General features: G+C 37.0%; 2 protein-coding genes across 3 annotated transcripts in view; both read left to right on the plus strand.

Annotated features, from left to right (window-relative positions):
* The window catches only part of LOC131551332 (sushi, nidogen and EGF-like domain-containing protein 1), a 34,347-nt gene extending 27,700 nt beyond the window's left edge, over nt 1–6,647 (plus strand). Inside the window, exons 11-18 of the mRNA XM_058794187.1 lie at nt 2,091–2,462; nt 2,640–2,681; nt 4,458–4,591; nt 4,696–4,974; nt 5,233–5,337; nt 5,433–5,589; nt 5,711–5,793; nt 5,886–6,647. Coding sequence (XP_058650170.1) covers nt 2,091–2,462; nt 2,640–2,681; nt 4,458–4,591; nt 4,696–4,974; nt 5,233–5,337; nt 5,433–5,589; nt 5,711–5,793; nt 5,886–5,966 — 1,253 coding nt within the window. The 3' untranslated portion in view covers nt 5,967–6,647. The remainder of the gene's footprint in view (nt 1–2,090; nt 2,463–2,639; nt 2,682–4,457; nt 4,592–4,695; nt 4,975–5,232; nt 5,338–5,432; nt 5,590–5,710; nt 5,794–5,885) is intronic.
* A 2,825-nt stretch (nt 6,648–9,472) lies between these two features.
* Nucleotides 9,473–15,832, plus strand: LOC131551331 (uncharacterized). 2 transcript variants are annotated; one of them, XM_058794177.1, is made up of 13 exons: nt 9,473–9,563; nt 11,960–12,040; nt 12,131–12,298; nt 12,588–12,724; nt 12,819–13,115; nt 13,204–13,299; nt 13,387–13,525; nt 13,888–14,018; nt 14,116–14,394; nt 14,583–14,678; nt 14,794–14,944; nt 15,178–15,260; nt 15,347–15,832. In XM_058794177.1, the coding sequence occupies exons 2-13, from the start codon at nt 11,992–11,994 to the stop codon at nt 15,422–15,424; spliced, it is 1,704 nt and encodes a 567-aa protein (XP_058650160.1). In that variant the 5' UTR covers nt 9,473–9,563; nt 11,960–11,991; the 3' UTR covers nt 15,425–15,832. The 2 variants fall into 2 exon arrangements, with proteins under 2 accessions (XP_058650160.1, XP_058650161.1); XM_058794178.1 differs by having other exon boundaries at nt 12,591–12,724.
* The last annotated feature ends 2,865 nt before the right edge of the window (nt 15,833–18,697 follow it).

The raw sequence follows: 18,697 nt of genomic DNA on the forward strand, positions 1-18,697 counted from the left end.
GCATGAAACAAATGTTAAATACCGGTAGTATTTTCTTCCTTATTGTGATGTATATCTGAGTGAAATGGCTTCTAGAACAAGAAAAAATGGGGGGCGGGACTTGATTTTATCCATCAGGAATTGACTGGATTGTTGTGGTTGAGTGAAAGGTTGTCCCGTCCTCACACCAGTAAACACTTCATCACAACAGAGAATAGATGTCGCTGCAAAGAGGGAGAGGACTTAAGAGTATGAGGGAACATGAATAATAATTAAAAAAAAAATAATAATGTGCATGGATAAATCATTTATAATAACTATAGCAATAATCCATTTAAAAAGAAATTTGACTTTTATTCTTTTTTTTTTTCTTTAATAGGCATTACAACAACAACAGCAAAGTCATTGACAGGTAATTGCAGAACTTTAAATGAATGAATATACATTAATGTCAGAATTACCAGAGTTATGAAACTGCGACTTGTAAAAACCACTCACATCTTCATTAGATTAGTGTTGGACTTCACAGTGCTGACGAGGTACTTTTGTGGCATTTATGTCAAAGCCTTATCTGATGTTTATTTCAGAAAAGCATTATTGTGGTCTGATCTGAACCATTGATTGGGTTTCCATAGAAGGTTCTAGTGTTTAGGTGATTGAGTTTATAGTTTAATTACCATTAATTAATTGATTAATTGATTAATTGATTTTTTAAATGGCATTCCCCTAAAAGAAGCTATGTAAATGGAGTTTCACCATAGTTTTAGATATTTTCTAAAATGCTGTACTACAATAGTCAATGTCTAATGAGAATTAAAGAAAATAAAGTGAATTTGGGGATGTAATATATATTTTGTCCCACTGTATAGGTGTCTTTAACTACTATATATACTCGTGTCAAAAAAATGGTTAAGTATGATGTATTTATTTATTGTATTCATGTTGTATTGCAAAACACATTTGCCAGCCTTGGTGGTCTGGTTAGGTTTAAGGGTGAATAAAAGGATGGTCAACAGTGTATTTAAATAAATTATTAAAAGCTGTAATTACATGCTAATTAAAAATATAAATACAAAAAGTAAAAACATGCATGTACGCAATAAGTGCATTGGAATAAATTATTAATTTAAATATGATTAAATAGTAGTTAAAGACACTTAATATAAAGTGAACCCCATATTTTTATTTAAATTGTGTAAGGCACATGAGCGTGGATTATCCCACTTATGGTAATGGTTCAATAATGAATGCCTTTAACTGAAAATTGAGTGTTTAATCTTGTCATTTTACATAATTGACACACTCTTTTCCTATTTGAAACTCCTAAAGTTGCTTTGACACAATTTGTATTGTTAAAAGCGCTATATAAATAATAATGACTTGACTTAATTTCATTAACTATCAACTGATTCATTGAAACTATTTGAAACCCAAAAACTATGTACAAAATTTGACTTTACTTAATATTGAAAGCACAGACAAGTTGCAAATTTAACTTCTGTGCAAAATTGGAATATGGCTTAAAAAAAACATAAAGCATCGTTTCCAACCCATGTGTTCAAGAGAACATTGTTACTTCCTGGAAAACTGGCCCAAAATATTTATAATACAAATGGAAAATGTTGCAGTCGGACCACTGTTGCTTTTATTTATTTATTTATTTATTTTGTACATCCTAAAATATTTGCTCCTCAGAGTGTGCAGACAAAAATGACTTTGATTTGATTGGTTTGGGTAGTTCTTATCAAGTTGATGTATATGTTCAAGTTTTTTTTGTTTTTTGGTAGATATTTGCTGCTATAAAATGGGATGTAGCATCATGATTGACAGCTGTGTTTACGTTTGAGTCTGTAGGAGTTTGATGCAAATTTTGGCTTCATTTTTCTAAATTGGAAGGAAGTGGAGACAAAAAATCTGTGATAAGAACTGCAATTATTTTTCTCAGCCCATCAAATCTAACATTCTGCCCACTTTAAATCAGAAGTTAAGGTACATTTATTTGATATCTTGGGGAAAAAAGAGAAGCTTTTTTACTACCCCAGGCACCACAATGTACGAATAGTAATTTCAATTATTTATTTTTCTAATAATTATTTTGTTTGTTTTCACAGACCCCTGCTACAAATACACTGTGCTGGATGATCCTTGGAGATCCACAGACTATCGACATCCCAATATAACCAACTATATGTGTGACGCTTATGTCAGCTGGGTCGGCTGGTATCGTCTCTTCATTAATGGTCAGAACGCTCAGATGCCAGACACATGTGTTAGTCCCCTTAGTTGTGGCACTGGTGGCACAATGTGGCTGAACGGAGCACATCCAACAGTTGAGGATGGAGTGGTGACCCGAAATGTCTGTGGTAACTGGTTGAATATCTGCTGTGATTTCCAATTCAATATTAAAGTCAAAGCCTGTCCAGGAGGTTATTATGTCTACGAGTTTGTGAGCCCACATTACTGCTATCGAGCATACTGTGCAGGTAGGAATATTTTCCATTCACACATGTATGTGTTTGTGTAATGTATTACATCTATGAGTTTATCTGTCTGTTTTTGGCATACTGTGGTGGTAAATACAATAACATAACTTTTGTACATATGTAAATCATATTTGTATATGTTTAATAATAATATTCTTTACTTTTTTTTTTGTGCAGAAGTTAGGAACATCAACAATCTTACTGTCACTCCGGAGTCAGGTAATGTAGTCTGCTCTGCCCTTTACTGACTGCTACAGTTATGACAGCATGTATCATGAAAATCTGTGTTATTTAGTAGGGACTATCTCTGTGTGGCGTTTAGCATGTAGTAGTGTTTATTTCTGTGGGTAAAGACTAGATAAAACAAATTTGAAATTTGCAAATGCAAACATAAAATGTATATTTTGATATTTCATTTTACTGTATTAACTATATATATATATATATATATATATATATATATATATATATATATATATACAGTGAGGAAAATAAGTATTTGAACACCCTGCTATTTTGCAAGTTCTCCCACTTAGAAATCATGGAGGGGTCTGAAATTGTCATCGTAGGTGCATGTCCACTGTGAGAGACATAATCTAAAAAAAAAAAATCCAGAAATCACAATGTATGATTTTTTAACTATTTATTTGTATGATACAGCTGCAAATAAGTATTTGAACACCTGTCTATCAGCTAGAATTTTGACCCTCAAAGACCTGTTAGTCTGCCTTTAAAATGTCCACCTCCACTCCATTTATTATCCTAAATTAGATGCACCTGTTTGAGGTCGTTAGCTGCATAAAGACACCTGTCCACCCCATACAATCAGTAAGAATCCAACTACTAACATGGCCAAGACCAAAGAGCTGTCCAAAGACACTAGAGACAAAATTGTACACCTCCACAAGGCTGGAAAGGGCTACGGGAAATTGCCAAGCAGCTTGGTGAAAAAGGTCCACTGTTGGAGCAATCATTAGAAAATGGAAGAAGCTAAACATGACTGTCAATCTCCCTCGGACTGGGGCTCCATGCAAGATCTCACCTCGTGGGGTCTCAATGATCCTAAGAAAGGTGAGAAATCAGCCCAGAACTACACGGGAGGAGCTGGTCAATGACCTGAAAAGAGCTGGGACCACCGTTTCCAAGGTTACTGTTGGTAATACACTAAGACGTCATGGTTTGAAATCATGCATGGCACGGAAGGTTCCCCTGCTTAAACCAGCACATGTCCAGCCCGACTTAAGTTTGCCAATGTCCATTTGGATGATCCAGAGGAGTCATGGGAGAAAGTCATGTGGTCAGATGAGACCAAAATAGAACTTTTTGGTCATAATTCCACTAAACACGTTTGGGGAACAACCTCCTTCCCTCAGTTAGAGCATTGAAGATGGGTCGAGGCTGGGTCTTCCAACATGACAATGACCCGAAGCACACAGCCAGGATAACCAAGGAGTGGCTCTGTAAGAAGCATATCAAGGTTCTGGCGTGGCCTAGCCAGTCTCCAGACCTAAACCCAATAGAGAATCTTTGGAGGGAGCTCAAACTCCGTGTTTCTCAGCGACAGGCGGTGGTGACAATATATATATATTTACCAAGGGTGCCAATATTAGTGAAGGATGCTGTATTTTTGTTTCATAATTTTGTTACGTGATTAAAGCCACTGTTACCTGGTTCACTTTGTTTCTTCAAAAACATTTGCAAGACCATATAGAGAGTGATTACGGAGTGTATATTTAATTGCCCACTTTGTCGGCAGAGGCTGCACTCACCCTGTCCACCAATGCCTGGCTGAGATAGACAACATTACAAAAGACATTATCATGACAGCAGCAGCAGCAGCAGCAGTGACGTACGAGATTTACATTCATGTGTCCCCTACCAGAGGTCATCATCGTCCTGTTACTAATTAGATTCAAACCTGCGCTGCATAAATAAATGTAAACACCGGTAAACAGGAATGCTTAAAAACTGTTTTTTTGTTCATTCTCTTGGCAGCACCAGCAATATTCTACCCATTTGGTTCAGCAGCAGGAGACACAAGAAATTCTGCTGTTGAAGATGGAAACTCTCCTGTTATTCAGCTGTTGGATCCATTTCTGTTCTTTGGTCGCACATACCGGCAGATATATGTAAGAATTTGACTCCATGTTCATTCTAGGCCTGTATGTGAGTGGTGAATACTTTATAAACTTATCTGTGATCAGTGATTTTCACAATATTTCTTATGTTTCAGGTGAATAATAATAGACACCTCACATTTAACCAGGCTTCATCAGAATATACTCCCTACTTATTTCCCTCTAACAGAAGCCAAGATGTAATTGCTGGTCTCTGGACTGACCTTGACAACCGTGTGAAAGGTGTTGTTTCATATCAGCAGTACACCAGTGGAAACGTTCTCACAAACGCCACTCGGGACATAAACACATATTTCCCAAATCTGAACTTCAACGCTTCTTGGGTCTTTGTTGCAACATGGAATAAAGTCGCTTACTTCAACTCAACCAGCACAGTAAGATTGATACTCTTCAAAAATGTGATTGTTTTCACTTCATCCACATTTTAGTTTCAAAATACTTGTTTTTTTAACAAATCAAACCACAAAGGCAGTGACAGAGAAAAACAAAAACAAAATGAAACCGTAAAAATAAGGTTTGTCAGCCATTAATGCTCAAATAAAATAATATTGTCATAAAAAATGTAATTTAAAAATAAATAAATAAAGATCAGAACAGTGATCGCTAAGTTTAAAGTTATTATATTTATCCAGTTTTTGCAGGAAACATCGTTTCAAGTGGTTTTAATTTCAGGCGGTAATTATTCCTTTATTCTGATGAATTATGGTGACATTGCTGTAACTGGACATCCGGTGCAGGTAAAAGAAACTTGTTTTCTGTATTGTGAACAAAATGTTACTATTCGCTAAAAGAATATGTACTCTATATGAATAATGTTCTTACACACTTTCAGGCTGGTTATGACACAATTAACTCCACACACTACTTTGTGATTCCTGGATCAAACAGCGGCAGCTTCATCTCAAACCTCAGGATCTACAGTAATGTCGATGTTCCCGGACGATGGGTCTTCAGGGTGGACAGTGAACCAGGAAACAACATCTTGAAATGTAAAAGCCTTATCTATAGATGATGTTTTGAAAAAATTCATATAACCCCATATAATGTTTTGTATGATTAGTGTCAACAAATATAAATGAGTATTATAGGTGTTTGTGCTTTTCCCTTTAGACAATGTTTTTGGAATTCGAGTGAGACTTTCCTCATTTTCAGACCTAACACAGAATGGAAACATTGAAATGCTTTTACAGCAAGTATGTCACACTTACTATGAATATTTATACAAAATACAGTGTAAATAGACAACATAGGGAAAGCTTGATCTGTTTGTCCATCTGTGTTTCAGATGAAACAGGAGCTGGTCAAGCGCGGTCTGCCAAACAGCATCGAGCTGAAGTTAAGAAAACTGCAAAAGACAAAGCCATAATTACAGCCTCCTTCAGGAAAATTAAAACCTGTTTGCTTAACATCTGACTGCAAATATCCTTGATGACTGATGATGTAAAAGCTTAAGTTTTTTTTTTTTTTTCATTTACCTTCATTAGATCTATATCTTATAAGGATGCAGACATGTATAATGTACTGTATATTTTAAAAGCAGTGTATGTAGCTTTAAATAAATGCGTCTGCAGAAATGCCTCAATGTCATATTCCATCTCAGTGCATGATTCTTCCTGTTTCTTTCTGTTTGTAAAACATTTTTAATATGGGCATCTTAATTTGTGGCTTAATGGAAATAATACTATAATAATCAAGTCACCTTTATTTCTATAGCACATTATACCATAGGGATTCTTTCAAAGCAGCAGAATCAATGATGAAAACTTTACAGAATGACAATAGTTTCATTATTCAGCTCAGTTCAGTTCAAGATTGATTCTCATTTGATGTGTCAGTGTCAGTGGATTCAAATTAATAATCAATGAATATCAATATTCAGATTTTTGACGTGTAAATCCTAGTAGATTTTATTCCAGCCACTATTCGTGTGAAGTTATGCTCAGTAATGTTGTTTTGAGTCAGTGCTTCCCAAACTGTGGGCCGTAGTGGTATTGCAGGGGGGCCGTGGCTAGGCTAAATTAAAATAATTAAAATATTTTAATTGTTCTAAAATGTGATTTTTTTTTTCTCTGTTTACTTTACAGCTTGCAGTGGTTCATACAGATCTGTATGTTCACAATGGAGCGGTTCATAGAGTTTTATTTTGAACTTGGACTCAAGTATAAAGAAATACAGTCAGTGCTTAGTTTAAGGCACGGTTTTGGGACATTCTTAAATGCTTAATGTGACTTAATGTTTTAAAACAGTGACATTGGAGGACCAAATTCGATAATAGTAAATACTAATAGAATTATTAGGCTAATATTAATAACCTTATTAATAATATTACTATTAATAAAGCAGAATAGCCCAGAATATGAATGCCACACCCTGCACGTTAAGCTTTTTCTCCCCCATAGAAAACGCTTAGGCTATATTAACAAATACGGTGATTAAAACAAAAAAAATCAAATCTGTTTACTACGGAGCCCTTTAAGGGACATGGTGGGAGGAAAAAATATTTTTCAAATGTTTTGTGTTCTCTTGCAAAACTTTTGCGTTCCCTCGCAAAACAAAAGCCACTTTTCCACCATCGCGCTGAACGGTTCTCTTTGCATAACCGGCTGGTACAGTTATGGTTTCCTTTTCCACTGCGGGGCTGATAACGGATCTCTTTGGAATGCAATTCAAATGCGTCAGTCGTTGCCGTGGTAACACAAGTGTTTACATATGATATGAGGTGTAAATAGCCACCGTGTTATGGAGGATGATCAGAAATTTCTTTAGATTTTATTACTAATTTGTGTTTACATTGCTCAAAATAGCATGCTTAGCAAGCTACGGAGAAACTAGCAGCCAGGCAACAGACAAGTGACAGATCCTGAGTGGCGACGTTACACACACGGCTCAGCACGGTTGTCTAACCGTGCCGAGAATTCCGGGCCGAAAACGGTTCGTGCCGGGCTGTACCAGCCTCACGTGGAAATGCAACTGGAAACGTACCTGACAGTTCTTAGAACCGTTCGGCCTGATAGTGGAAAAGCGGCTAAAATGTTTATATATTAGGGGTGGCCCGGTACATGTATTCGTACCGAACCGTCACGGTACGGGCGTCTCGGTTCGGTGCATGAGGCCTTACAACGAATACAGGCAAATCACCCCCAATCCAGAAGGGGGTGCCCGCAGCAATGCAGCGCTGTTTGATAACCGCCAGCAGAAGAACAGCGAATGCCATGAGTAACGCACTTGATAACGGGTGTTTCTCAAACGGAAGGCTGCATTCTACAAAGGTTGCATATCTCGGCTGCCACGTCATCAAACGTCGCTGAAGGCCATCTCAATCGGAAGGATCCTTGGAAGACAGCCTTCGTTTCGCGTCCTTCTTTCAGCTGAATTTGAAGGATGCATGGGATGTATCCTCCGCTACCTTCAATCACCCACAATCCTTTGTACCCATTCCATTTCATGAAAATAAACTGACGAAAAACGAGTCAGTACTGAGCTTGTCTGAATTTAATATGAAATCTAAGACAAAAATAATGTTTTCGGACATGAAAAGATAGATGTTATCTTTTGTTTTGGTGTAAATTACTTACTAAATGCTAAACTGCCAATAATTTATGCCACAGGGAGATCATAGATGGCGGTTTTTCATTGTATTGCATTAATAGAAAGCCAAATAATATAAAGATTTGTAATACAAAGGTTTTTTTCCAAAACGAAGTTTTATTAGTGTTTTTGTGCCGTGACGGTAAGGGCGGGAACATATGTGATGTAGCCACGCGCACTTACTAGAGCGTCTCATTCTAGCGTTTATATGCTGAGGAGGAGTCTAGCCTATAAGACTCTGAAGGACTGAACTAGAAAGGACGCAGCCTCGGTAGGATCCAGCCTTCTGTTTGAGAAACACCCACTAAAGCCGCTTCGCTTCGTGCCTAACAACGCCCTTCAGCCGAGATTTATTCACGATACAGCACGGCCTCTCGTACCTTATTGCTTACATATAATATTTAGTATTACTACTGTACTACTGTCTGTTGAAAATAAATTAAAAGAAATCGAGCATAGTAGATTTTTTTTTTTTCCTGTTGTACCAAATCGTATAGAACCGTGACCCCGAACCGTGACATCTGTGTACCATGCCACCCCTATTATATATATATATATATATATATATATATATATATATATATATATATATATATATATATCTCTGAAAGCTCAAGAAGCTAAATGAAGCCTCAAGTTGGTGTAGGTTTCAATGTTTCACTTGTTTGGCTCAGTTCAGAATCTCCATAGGATCCTATAGGTCCCTCTAGTGGTTGTAACCTTAAAATGCAATTTTATGTAATTTTCCCCCACCAGATGGCATTAGAGACACTCAGTGACCCAGTTCCTGATGTATCATGATGTTTAAAGTAGAAAAGAACTGAAATTGTGTCTTTGTTTTTTGTTTTGTTTTTTGGTGAAAAAATTCTGTTTATTTCATTTGTATCTTTGTTCTATTATGTTTGTAATTTGTTTATTTTCTATGCTGATTTACTCACCTACAAAATCACCCCAATCATTGTTTTTTATTTCTCTCTCTCTCTCTCTCTCTCTCTCTCCAAATCGAGCTATTCAAGTCATCTGGTGACTCTTCCCTCCACCCCCATTTTTGAATGTGATTTTTTTTTTTTTTTACCAAAATTTAATAAATGCTGTAAAAAATATATTGCTTGATGTATTAAATAATGTTAACAAATGTGACCTTATTGTGAACTGTTAACAATATTAATACACAGGTCATAGTTCTACATTCTTAGACATTGTGATAGACTTAAACTTAGACTTTTTTGCATTTGAATGACTGGCAGTGTTCCAATGAAAACACGTTTTCTTCCATTCCAGAAGACGTTGTGCCCTTGGGGGGAGGGGGGTGACATATAAAATCATCCTTCAACACACAGCAGGTGCAAGAACCTCCTAGAAGCGGCTGTCTGATGTAAGTAAAATCTTTCTCTATAACGTTGGGCTGATGGGCTCCATAAATTCTTTTAGACAATTAGTCTAGTGTAATAGGTTGATTTAAAACATTACATACGAAGTTTGTGATCAATTCAACTTTTCTATGAACCTGTCAAACTGTTTCATAATGAATTATAATGGTTTGTGTTAACATTGGGATGAAAATTAAGAGGAACATTGTTAAACATATATGCATGTACAGAGCTGGGTAGATTACTTACAAATTGTAATCCGTTACTGATTCCAGATTACATGACAAAAATTGTAGTCAGTAACGTAATCCCTTACATTACACATTTTAGGTAATATAATCAGATTACTTTTGATTTAACTCGTTTATCACATTGATTTAAATGACATTATCTTGTACCATAATGATGTAAAAAATGCAAAGAGTAAGAAAACGTGTTCCATTCATTGTAATTTATAACATGACGTGCATTAAACATTATATTACATCAAGGTTTCCCAAACTAGGGTTCATAAAGTAACTGCAGGGTGGTTGTGAGTTTAATGAAAAGCTGACAATTAATTAAATCATAAAAAAATGTAATGAAAATAAATCATTTGAAAACAAACTCTCTTTCGTGGAAAGTCTCTTCACTTGGCCGCCATATTTGCAATGCCTCCGGGCAGCTCATACAAGGCCTAGCTTAATGAATGAGGGAATCCTGAAATCTCAAAAACTGCTCACTGAACTCACAATTAAATTACATAATGTCAAATCAGCAACAAAAATCTGAAATGAATTGCACCAAGTTGTTTCTTATGCTCAAATAGTGTTTAAAAAGCTTATTTTTCAGGATAGACCAGCCAATGCGCATGTGGAGTCATAACGTGCTTAAGACTGCGCTTGTGCATTGGCTGGTCTAGTCAGGTTTCTATGGGAAATTTGGAAGGTGGGACTATTCCTCCATATTGTGCGTTGCAGTTTCTCCCATTCATAAGTATAACTTCAAATATCATTCAAGAGTGAACCGTCTTTGTATTTCTGTAGTCTTTGTTTTAAATAAAACACTTACTAAAAAAGATGATTTTTTTTTATTTACCTGCATGCCATCATTAATCAACATCAAATAAACTGTGAACATGCAAATGTGATACTTAATTATTGAAATATTTATTTGAAAATCTCAGGGGTACTTAAAGCAAATATATTTGGTGAATAAGGTTTAGATGACAAAAAGTTTTGGAAGGCCTGCATTACATGTAACTAAGAAATAACGTGAATATGTGCATTTTAATTAGTTATCATTCATAATCCATGGTTAAAAAAACCTATAGAGTAATAATTCAAATAAAAATGAATGTGTTCATCAGTAGTTGATGCAATGTTGAAACACTTCTTAAACCTGAAATGTTTTGTAAATCCAGTGGTCTGTTGGATTACAAATTTATAAAATGTTAAATCTAGGTTCCAATGTAACAGTATATAAACTGAAGAAGTTATATACATTGTATTTAGCATTTATGGTGAAGATGATGACATCAGATGAACGATTTTGTTATACAAAGTTTGTAGCAAGAGGTTCCTGCCAGTTCCTGTTCTCTTATTGTAAGTCAAATGAGACCCTCTCGGAGACTCTCACCTTTTGTTTGTAATGGCTCTTGGTGCTCCTGCCCCAATCTTTGGGCAGTTAGGCTGATTAGATTAGGAGTGGTTAAATGAGGCAGGTTGCTATACCTGAATATTTAATTTGCATGCTTTGTTTAAGGTCGTCACCCAGGTGCTTCGTTTCCATTCCTAAGCACTGCCCCCTAAATGTATATATACTACAATGTATCACTGCTTTAGTGAGACTTGGATGACTGCAGCGACGCACAGCGAGTTCTCAATAAAGAGTAACTTCTGTATGAAATATATCCCAACGTCTCCTGGTCTCTGCTTCGACGAGGAAAAAGTTACCTACAGGTCCAATGCTGTCGCCACCTGACTAATGACTGATCTTTGTATGAATGTCCACAAAACTGGACTATATATACAGTACATACAGTACATAATATATAATCGCTATTTTAGAAAGGAAAATTTAAAAGATGAAAAAGAGAAATTAGGGAGAATCAATGAATTATGAATACTTTATTGCTATTGTTTGAATAATATGTAATCACGTAATCCATAAAAAATTAACTGTAGTCTGATTACGAGTATTTTAAAATGTAATTTACTCTAATTACAAGTACTTAATTTTTGGAATCTGATTACGTAATCCAGATTACATGTAATCAGTTACTACCCAGCTTTGTGCATGTACACATCCATGCATGCCATGTACAATCTTCAGCACATACAATAAATAAAGCGAGACAGAAATTGATATTATTTGCATTTATAATAATGCAAGATATTTTACCAATGCTTTCTGTTTACAGAAGAAGGACTCCTACGTTCTGACTTCATCATCATGACTCTGTTTCCATATCTGCTGCTGTTCATATCTGTCCTATCACTCAGTAAGGCTTTGATTACTGTCTGTTTGATTATCATTCTTAATGTGAAAAAGACAATAAAAGCAAATGTGTGTTTCTCTTTCTATTTAACAGCCAGGGCACAAACAGCATCTCCATTAACAACATCTGCACAAACAGCATCTCCATCAACAACATCTGCATCAACAACAACACCTCCATCAACAACATCTGCATCAACAACAACACCTCCATCAACAACAACTGCATCAACATCAACATCTCCATCAACAACACTGGCAGGTAATACATGCCTTTATTAGAACCAGAATTCTCACAAATTGTTTGTCCACTCGAACCCTCCTCACCTTGTGTGAACCAGCATAACATCTTCAGCTGATTTAACATCTTTCATGATTTAACATTTCTGGCGTCACAAACAGGATCCAACCTGTGTGCTTCGGTGGCTGAAGGTTGTTGTATTTTTGCGTCAATATAAATCACAGTCAGTCTTTACGTGATGTAAAGAAACACGAGTCTCAAAAATCAGTGTGAAATGTAAACGTTTTGTATTTTTTGTGTTGATTCTCAGCAGCATTGGCGATGTTCTATCCATTCGGCTCGGCGGCAGGAGACACAGAACAATTTACTAATTACAATGAAAGCTATGATTATGTTGCCTTCTCCACTCCATTTTCTTTCTTTGGCCGCACGTACAACCACACATATGTGAGAATCCAGTTTTATTGCCAGACTAAATATGAATACGAATGTTGTGATAAGCCAATTCATACTGGATTTGATCTGATTTCTTGAATTCCAGGTTAATAATAACGGACTCCTTACGTTTAACCAACCTTCACCAGAAGCTCAACCTTCCTCTTTTCCCACAAATGGAACTAAAGATTACATTGCTCCGCTCTGGACTAACCTTAATGACTTTGGGATGGGCGTTTATTCATATCACCAGTACACAAACGGAAGTGTCCTCACTCGCGCCACTCAGGATATAAACTGGTATTTCCCTCAGAGGGCTTTCACTGCTTCTTGGGTCTTTGTTGCAACGTGGGACTTTGTTCAAACACGGAATACAAGTGTATTTAATCTTCACTCAGCACCGGTAAATCATTTTCTTATCGTTTCTTTTCAGACACAAGGTCGAAGGCTGTATAGACCATCAATCATAAGGTTTTCTTTTCTTTTTTCAGGCAATCACATTTCAAGTGGTTTTAATTTCAGGAGGTGGTTTTTCTTTCATTCTGATGAATTATGGAGACTGTGTTGCCATATCTTCTCCAGTGGAGGTAAAACAAATATCACAGGATGGAAATTATATTTTGAATGGGCTCTGTATGTATTCATAACATAATTTTTTTTCTTGATTTTAATAGGCTGGATATGACACTGTAAACTCCACAGACTTCTTTCGAATTCATTATTCAACTAATGGCAGCTCCATCCCAATCCTCAAGAACACGACTAACGTAAACATTCCGGGTCGCTGGGCCTTCCTTGTGAACCGTGGATCAGGTAAGAGGATGTGTATTACTATTAGCAGTTGTGTGCAGCTCTGGCTCAAATATATTTGTTTGGATTCCACATGTTGTCATCCTATGTTTATATCCACACATGGATATCGAGGGGATTTGAGTATTAAAGGGCAAGTGGCCCCAAAATCTCTCAAGCTAAGTGAGAGTTTAGTTTAGACACTGTTACCTGGTGCACAGTTTCTTCAAGAACATTTAGAGATTAATTATGTAGTTGTTAATTATTTTACTGTCACATCCACATGAGTCCACCACCAGAAGGCATTGTCAAACATGAGCCTTATAAATCAGTGTGAAATATAAACAGAAATGTAAACACATTTTTTTTTTTTATTCTCTTGACAGCACCAGAAATATTCTACCCGTTCGGCTCATCAGAAGACACAAGAAATACTGCTGTTGATGATGGAGGCTCTTCTGTTATTCAGCTGTCGAGTCCATTTCTGTTCTTTGGTCGCACATACCGGCAGATTTATGTAAGAATTTGGTTCCATCTTCATAATAGGTCTAAATGTGAGTGGTGAATGCATAATAAAGTGATAATTGATTCTGAAAATATTTTTCATGTTGCAGGTTAATAATAATGGACACCTCACATTCACCCAGCCTTCATCACAATATGTCCCCTACTCCTTTCCTGCTAATGGAAACCAAGATATAATTGCTGGTCTCTGGACTGACCTTGACAACCGTGAGAGGGGTGTCATTTCATATCGTCAATACACCAGTGGAAATGTTCTCACTCATGCCACTCAGGATATAAACACACATTTCCCAAATCTGACCTTCACCGCTTCTTGGGTCTTTGTTGCAACTTGGGATAAAGTTGCTTACTTCAGCTTAACCAACACAGTAAGTCTGATATTCTTTTGAAATGTGAATGCTTTCACTTTATCCACAAAGACAGTGACAGAGAAAATAATACATTAAAACAGTAAAAATAATAGTCAGTAATGCTTATAAAAATAATATAATACAAAAATGTAATTTTATTAAAAAAAATATTTGATAAGTGAATTTCTTTTTTTCAATCTTTGCAGGAAACATCGTTTCAAGTGGTTTTAATTTCAGGCCGTAATTATTCATTTATTCTGATGAATTATGGTGACATTGCTGTAACTGGACATCCGGTGCAGGTAAAACAAACTTGTTTTCTGGATTGAAAACTATATGTTACTATTCACTACTGTATAATAATGCATGTTCTCTATGCATACTGTTCATATAAATAATGTTTTGACACACTTTTAGGCTGGTTATGACACAGCAAACACCATGGAATACTTTGTGATTCCTGGATCAATCAATGGCAGCTCCATCTCAAACCTCAGGAACTCCAGTAATGTCAATGTTCCCGGTCGATGGGCCTTCAGGGTGGACAGTGGATCAAAGTCACACAAAGGTAACCTTGCTACTTACTTACACTTTACTATCAGTTTGTTCATCATAATATGTGTTATATCCGGAAACGATTATTTTTCAAACCAATGTTATGACACAACAAACACGTCAAACTTGATTTCACCCACATATAACTTGTTTCGTTAGGCCATACTAGAAACCAGTACATATGTACAACGTGTAAACATTCAGTGAATAATTCAACATTCTGTGTGTATGTGTTCTTCCCTTTAGAGTACATCATTGGACTTCAAGCAAAACTTTCCTCATTTTCTGACCTAACAGATACTGGAAACCTTCAGACAGTTTTACAGCAAGTAAGACACCAAGACGAATATTTATACAAAATGTGGTGCTAATAGACAACATGGGGAAGGTTTGATTTGTGCCCATTTTTTTCCAGATAAAACAGGAGCTGGTCAAGTACGGTCTGCCAAACGTCGAATTGACGTTAAGAAAAGTACAAAAAATAAAGCCATAATGTCAGTCTGATTCGTTCTTTTTCTTTTTCTTTCTTTCTTTTTACTTATTTAAATAGCACATTTAACACAACTTGAGGTTGACCAAAGTGCTTTACATGGTCTACTGCTGGGTTGAGGACATAATCAATCGTGGAGAAAATAGTTATTGTGCAATGGGAGATGTTGTTAATAATTTCAGACAAATACTTAGATTTTGCTGACTTCACAGCTTTCTGAAAATTAGAGAGAGACCCTCACAAGATCATAGGAAATCTGCAATTTTTTTCATATGGACAATCTTTTCAAGTTTTTCAAATCAATCTTCCGCACTAGGTTTCTTTGGATGTTCATGATATTTCTACAATGTGACCAACATTTGTGAACAGATCTGTTATTTAAGTTGAATCCTTTTATTAAAAACAATCATAAACTGGTCTGAATGATTCATTAATTGTCCGGTCCACAAGTTCAGTTCAGTGATCTGGTCTCAAACAGGAAGACTGTTGGTACAAAACATCTTAAAGTGCATATTGCAGGTTTAAAAAAATTTCCAAATGAATATATAAACTTGTATGAAAATACCATATGAACCATTAATGCAGGATTTGAAAATGTTTTACAAGACGTGAGTGCACAAATTTAAAAGAAAAAGTGACGCTTTCCTTGACGGCTCTCAAAAACCGCTTTTTTTCAACATCGCGTCATATTACGTCACATAAGGGAGTAGTGTGCCGCGCGCTGCTGGTATTCAGTGGAGCGGGCGCGAGTCAGTGTGTTTTCGAGTTAATTTTATTTCAATTTATCATTGTCATGGTAAATTGTGTTTGTGGAGGTAACACTAACTCCAGCCTGTCAGGACATCGAGTCCACAGGTTTCCTAACAAGAAATAGGACGGTATCTTCCGGGCCTCGGTGCATTTGTGCAGCTGAAGAGACGGGACTTCACTGATGCATCTGCTTCAAGAAACGCGGTGGGTGCGTAGCTTAACGATCACTTTACACCGGAGGATTATCATCCCGGCGATATGAGTTCCACATGGGATACCGAAGCAAGAGCCTAGTGAGACTCGGTGCACACAGCAGCTTCATCGGGTCCCGGTCCGCCTGTGTTCGGCCTCCGGCGGGAGACATGATGCTCACGGATCCGTCGGAGATGCTGCTCCACGAAAATGTCAACTGTGCACCGTAAGTCTTGTTTTTTAACATTTGCTAACTACCAAATCAGTGAACATAATTATTTAAATAATGAGACACAACGAGATGTGTATAAGTTGTTGAAAATCACCGCAGCTAACGTTAGCTTGTAAGCATTAGAAAAATATTTTTAAAAACCGTGTAAAAATGTTACCGTATGAGAAGGCATAACTGGTAGGTTAAACTCAGTTTGCTAATATTATAACCATCAAGTCTAGTTACAGCTTAGTGTCATTGTTTGTACAACTAATTGGTAATTGTTTGTCATGTGGTGTGTTCATAAGGCTTTAGAAGATGGGAGTGTGAAGATCTGAAGCAGTGGAGGCCAGCTGTTATTAACCACCTCTGCTGGACTGCAGCTTCACTCCTGATGGAGATGCAGATGTGATGGAGGCCGAGTGGAGAAGCATGGTCAGCAGTGAATGTGATCTTAACGTCCCAGACAGCAACATAGTGTTGGCCCAGATCCGGCCCACATCTGGCCCGCGTGAAATCCATGCAGGCCAGATGTGGGCGGATCTGGGCCGACACTGCTTGCTGTCTGGGTTGCTTCTCTCAGCATATGCATCAGGCCTCATGGAGTCTCTGAGAGAAGAATACTGCAGGTCACCTCAGGCTCCACGAGAACACAGCACTGTCTTGTCTTCCACTACACCTGCTCCTCTCTCCAGATCCCTCCAGAGGATCAACAAGATCAGGCTGATGGCGTGTATCTAGCACAGCATTCACCATTTAAAGTTAAAACGTTGTGTTTTGAATTAGGTATTATCAGTGCTATGAAATATTTGTTATAATTTAGTGCTGCATAAATAAAACGAATTGAATTAACCATAAATGCAGATCTGCTTGATATATATATGATGTAAACTTCATAAACAAGTTTTTATACAGTAAAACAATTTGTGATTGTGATTATTTTTTATTGTGACCAAAATGGGGCCATTCAAAATCTTTATAAATTCCTCCTTCCTTTATAAAGTCTTCTAAGGGTTGACACAACAGCTATTGCTTGATGTGCCTGCACAGAACACCACAGGCCCAGCGGACAACTTGCCTGTATGCTGTCTATATTTATTGTGTTATACCAATAGGATCAAGAAGTGTTATTTACTGGTAGTCGTGACCTAAATATAGGCAACCTGTAATTGAGAAAATTATTTTTTAAAAAGTTTAAATATTCAAATCTTTAACTTACTATGTATTTATACATACAAATATTCAGTTCAGACTAATAATTGATCTCTGCCCTAAACATACATGTGTCTTCTGGCCTGGAGAGGTCCATGCTCCTGTCTGAAGTGCATATATAGGCTATCTGTAGCACATACGGGTTCAGACAGCAAGCCTCAAAGCCTGGGTGCAGACTCAGACACTGCACATCAAGTGTGGGGGTCACATTCTCCACTAAGACCCGGTGTGTAACGCATCTAACTCCCTGCAGCACTGACTTTACTCAGCTGTGACCATGGCCTCGCATTTACCACAAGCTACACCTAACGTTAGTGTCGGATATTAACGAGTGTGACGCCTGATCAACGCTTATTAGTTTCTGTTACTAGTAAGTATAAATACTCATAGATGACCAATACTAGCTTTGCTATTGCCTGATTAATACATATCGTTAGTTAAGGTGTGTGTATATCTGTAAGCTGACTGGTCTCTCACCAAGACACCTGTCCTGTTCTCCTCACACATCAAAACTCAATCTGTCTCCTCTGACCGTTGTTCTGTCTAATCCTGACCTGTCCCTGCTCTCTTGGCTGCATAGCAGGCTCATAATTTTATCTGTGGTCCGTCATACGAGTGTAAATAAACATTTAAAATTTCCTCAGCGTCCGAACTGTCATTGCGATCCATTGCTTTCCTGTGGATAACATGCGCCGCTCTCCCTTTTGATGCGTCACTTCCGGTTTTGGCGGTTTTCAGATGCGGAAGTAAAATTCTCTCACAAAAACGACTCCAGAAGCCTTAATAGCGTATTTTAAAGTTTATTTTAAAGAAAATCTAGTTCCTACATTATTTACATCGACTCACTGGAGTCTCTAACCTGGAATATGCCCTTTAAATTTCTCACACAAAGCTATCATATGACTTTAGAA

Source organism: Onychostoma macrolepis, chromosome 12 (assembly GCF_012432095.1).
Source record: "Onychostoma macrolepis isolate SWU-2019 chromosome 12, ASM1243209v1, whole genome shotgun sequence".
In the NCBI taxonomy this organism is placed as follows: domain Eukaryota; kingdom Metazoa; phylum Chordata; class Actinopteri; order Cypriniformes; family Cyprinidae; genus Onychostoma; species Onychostoma macrolepis.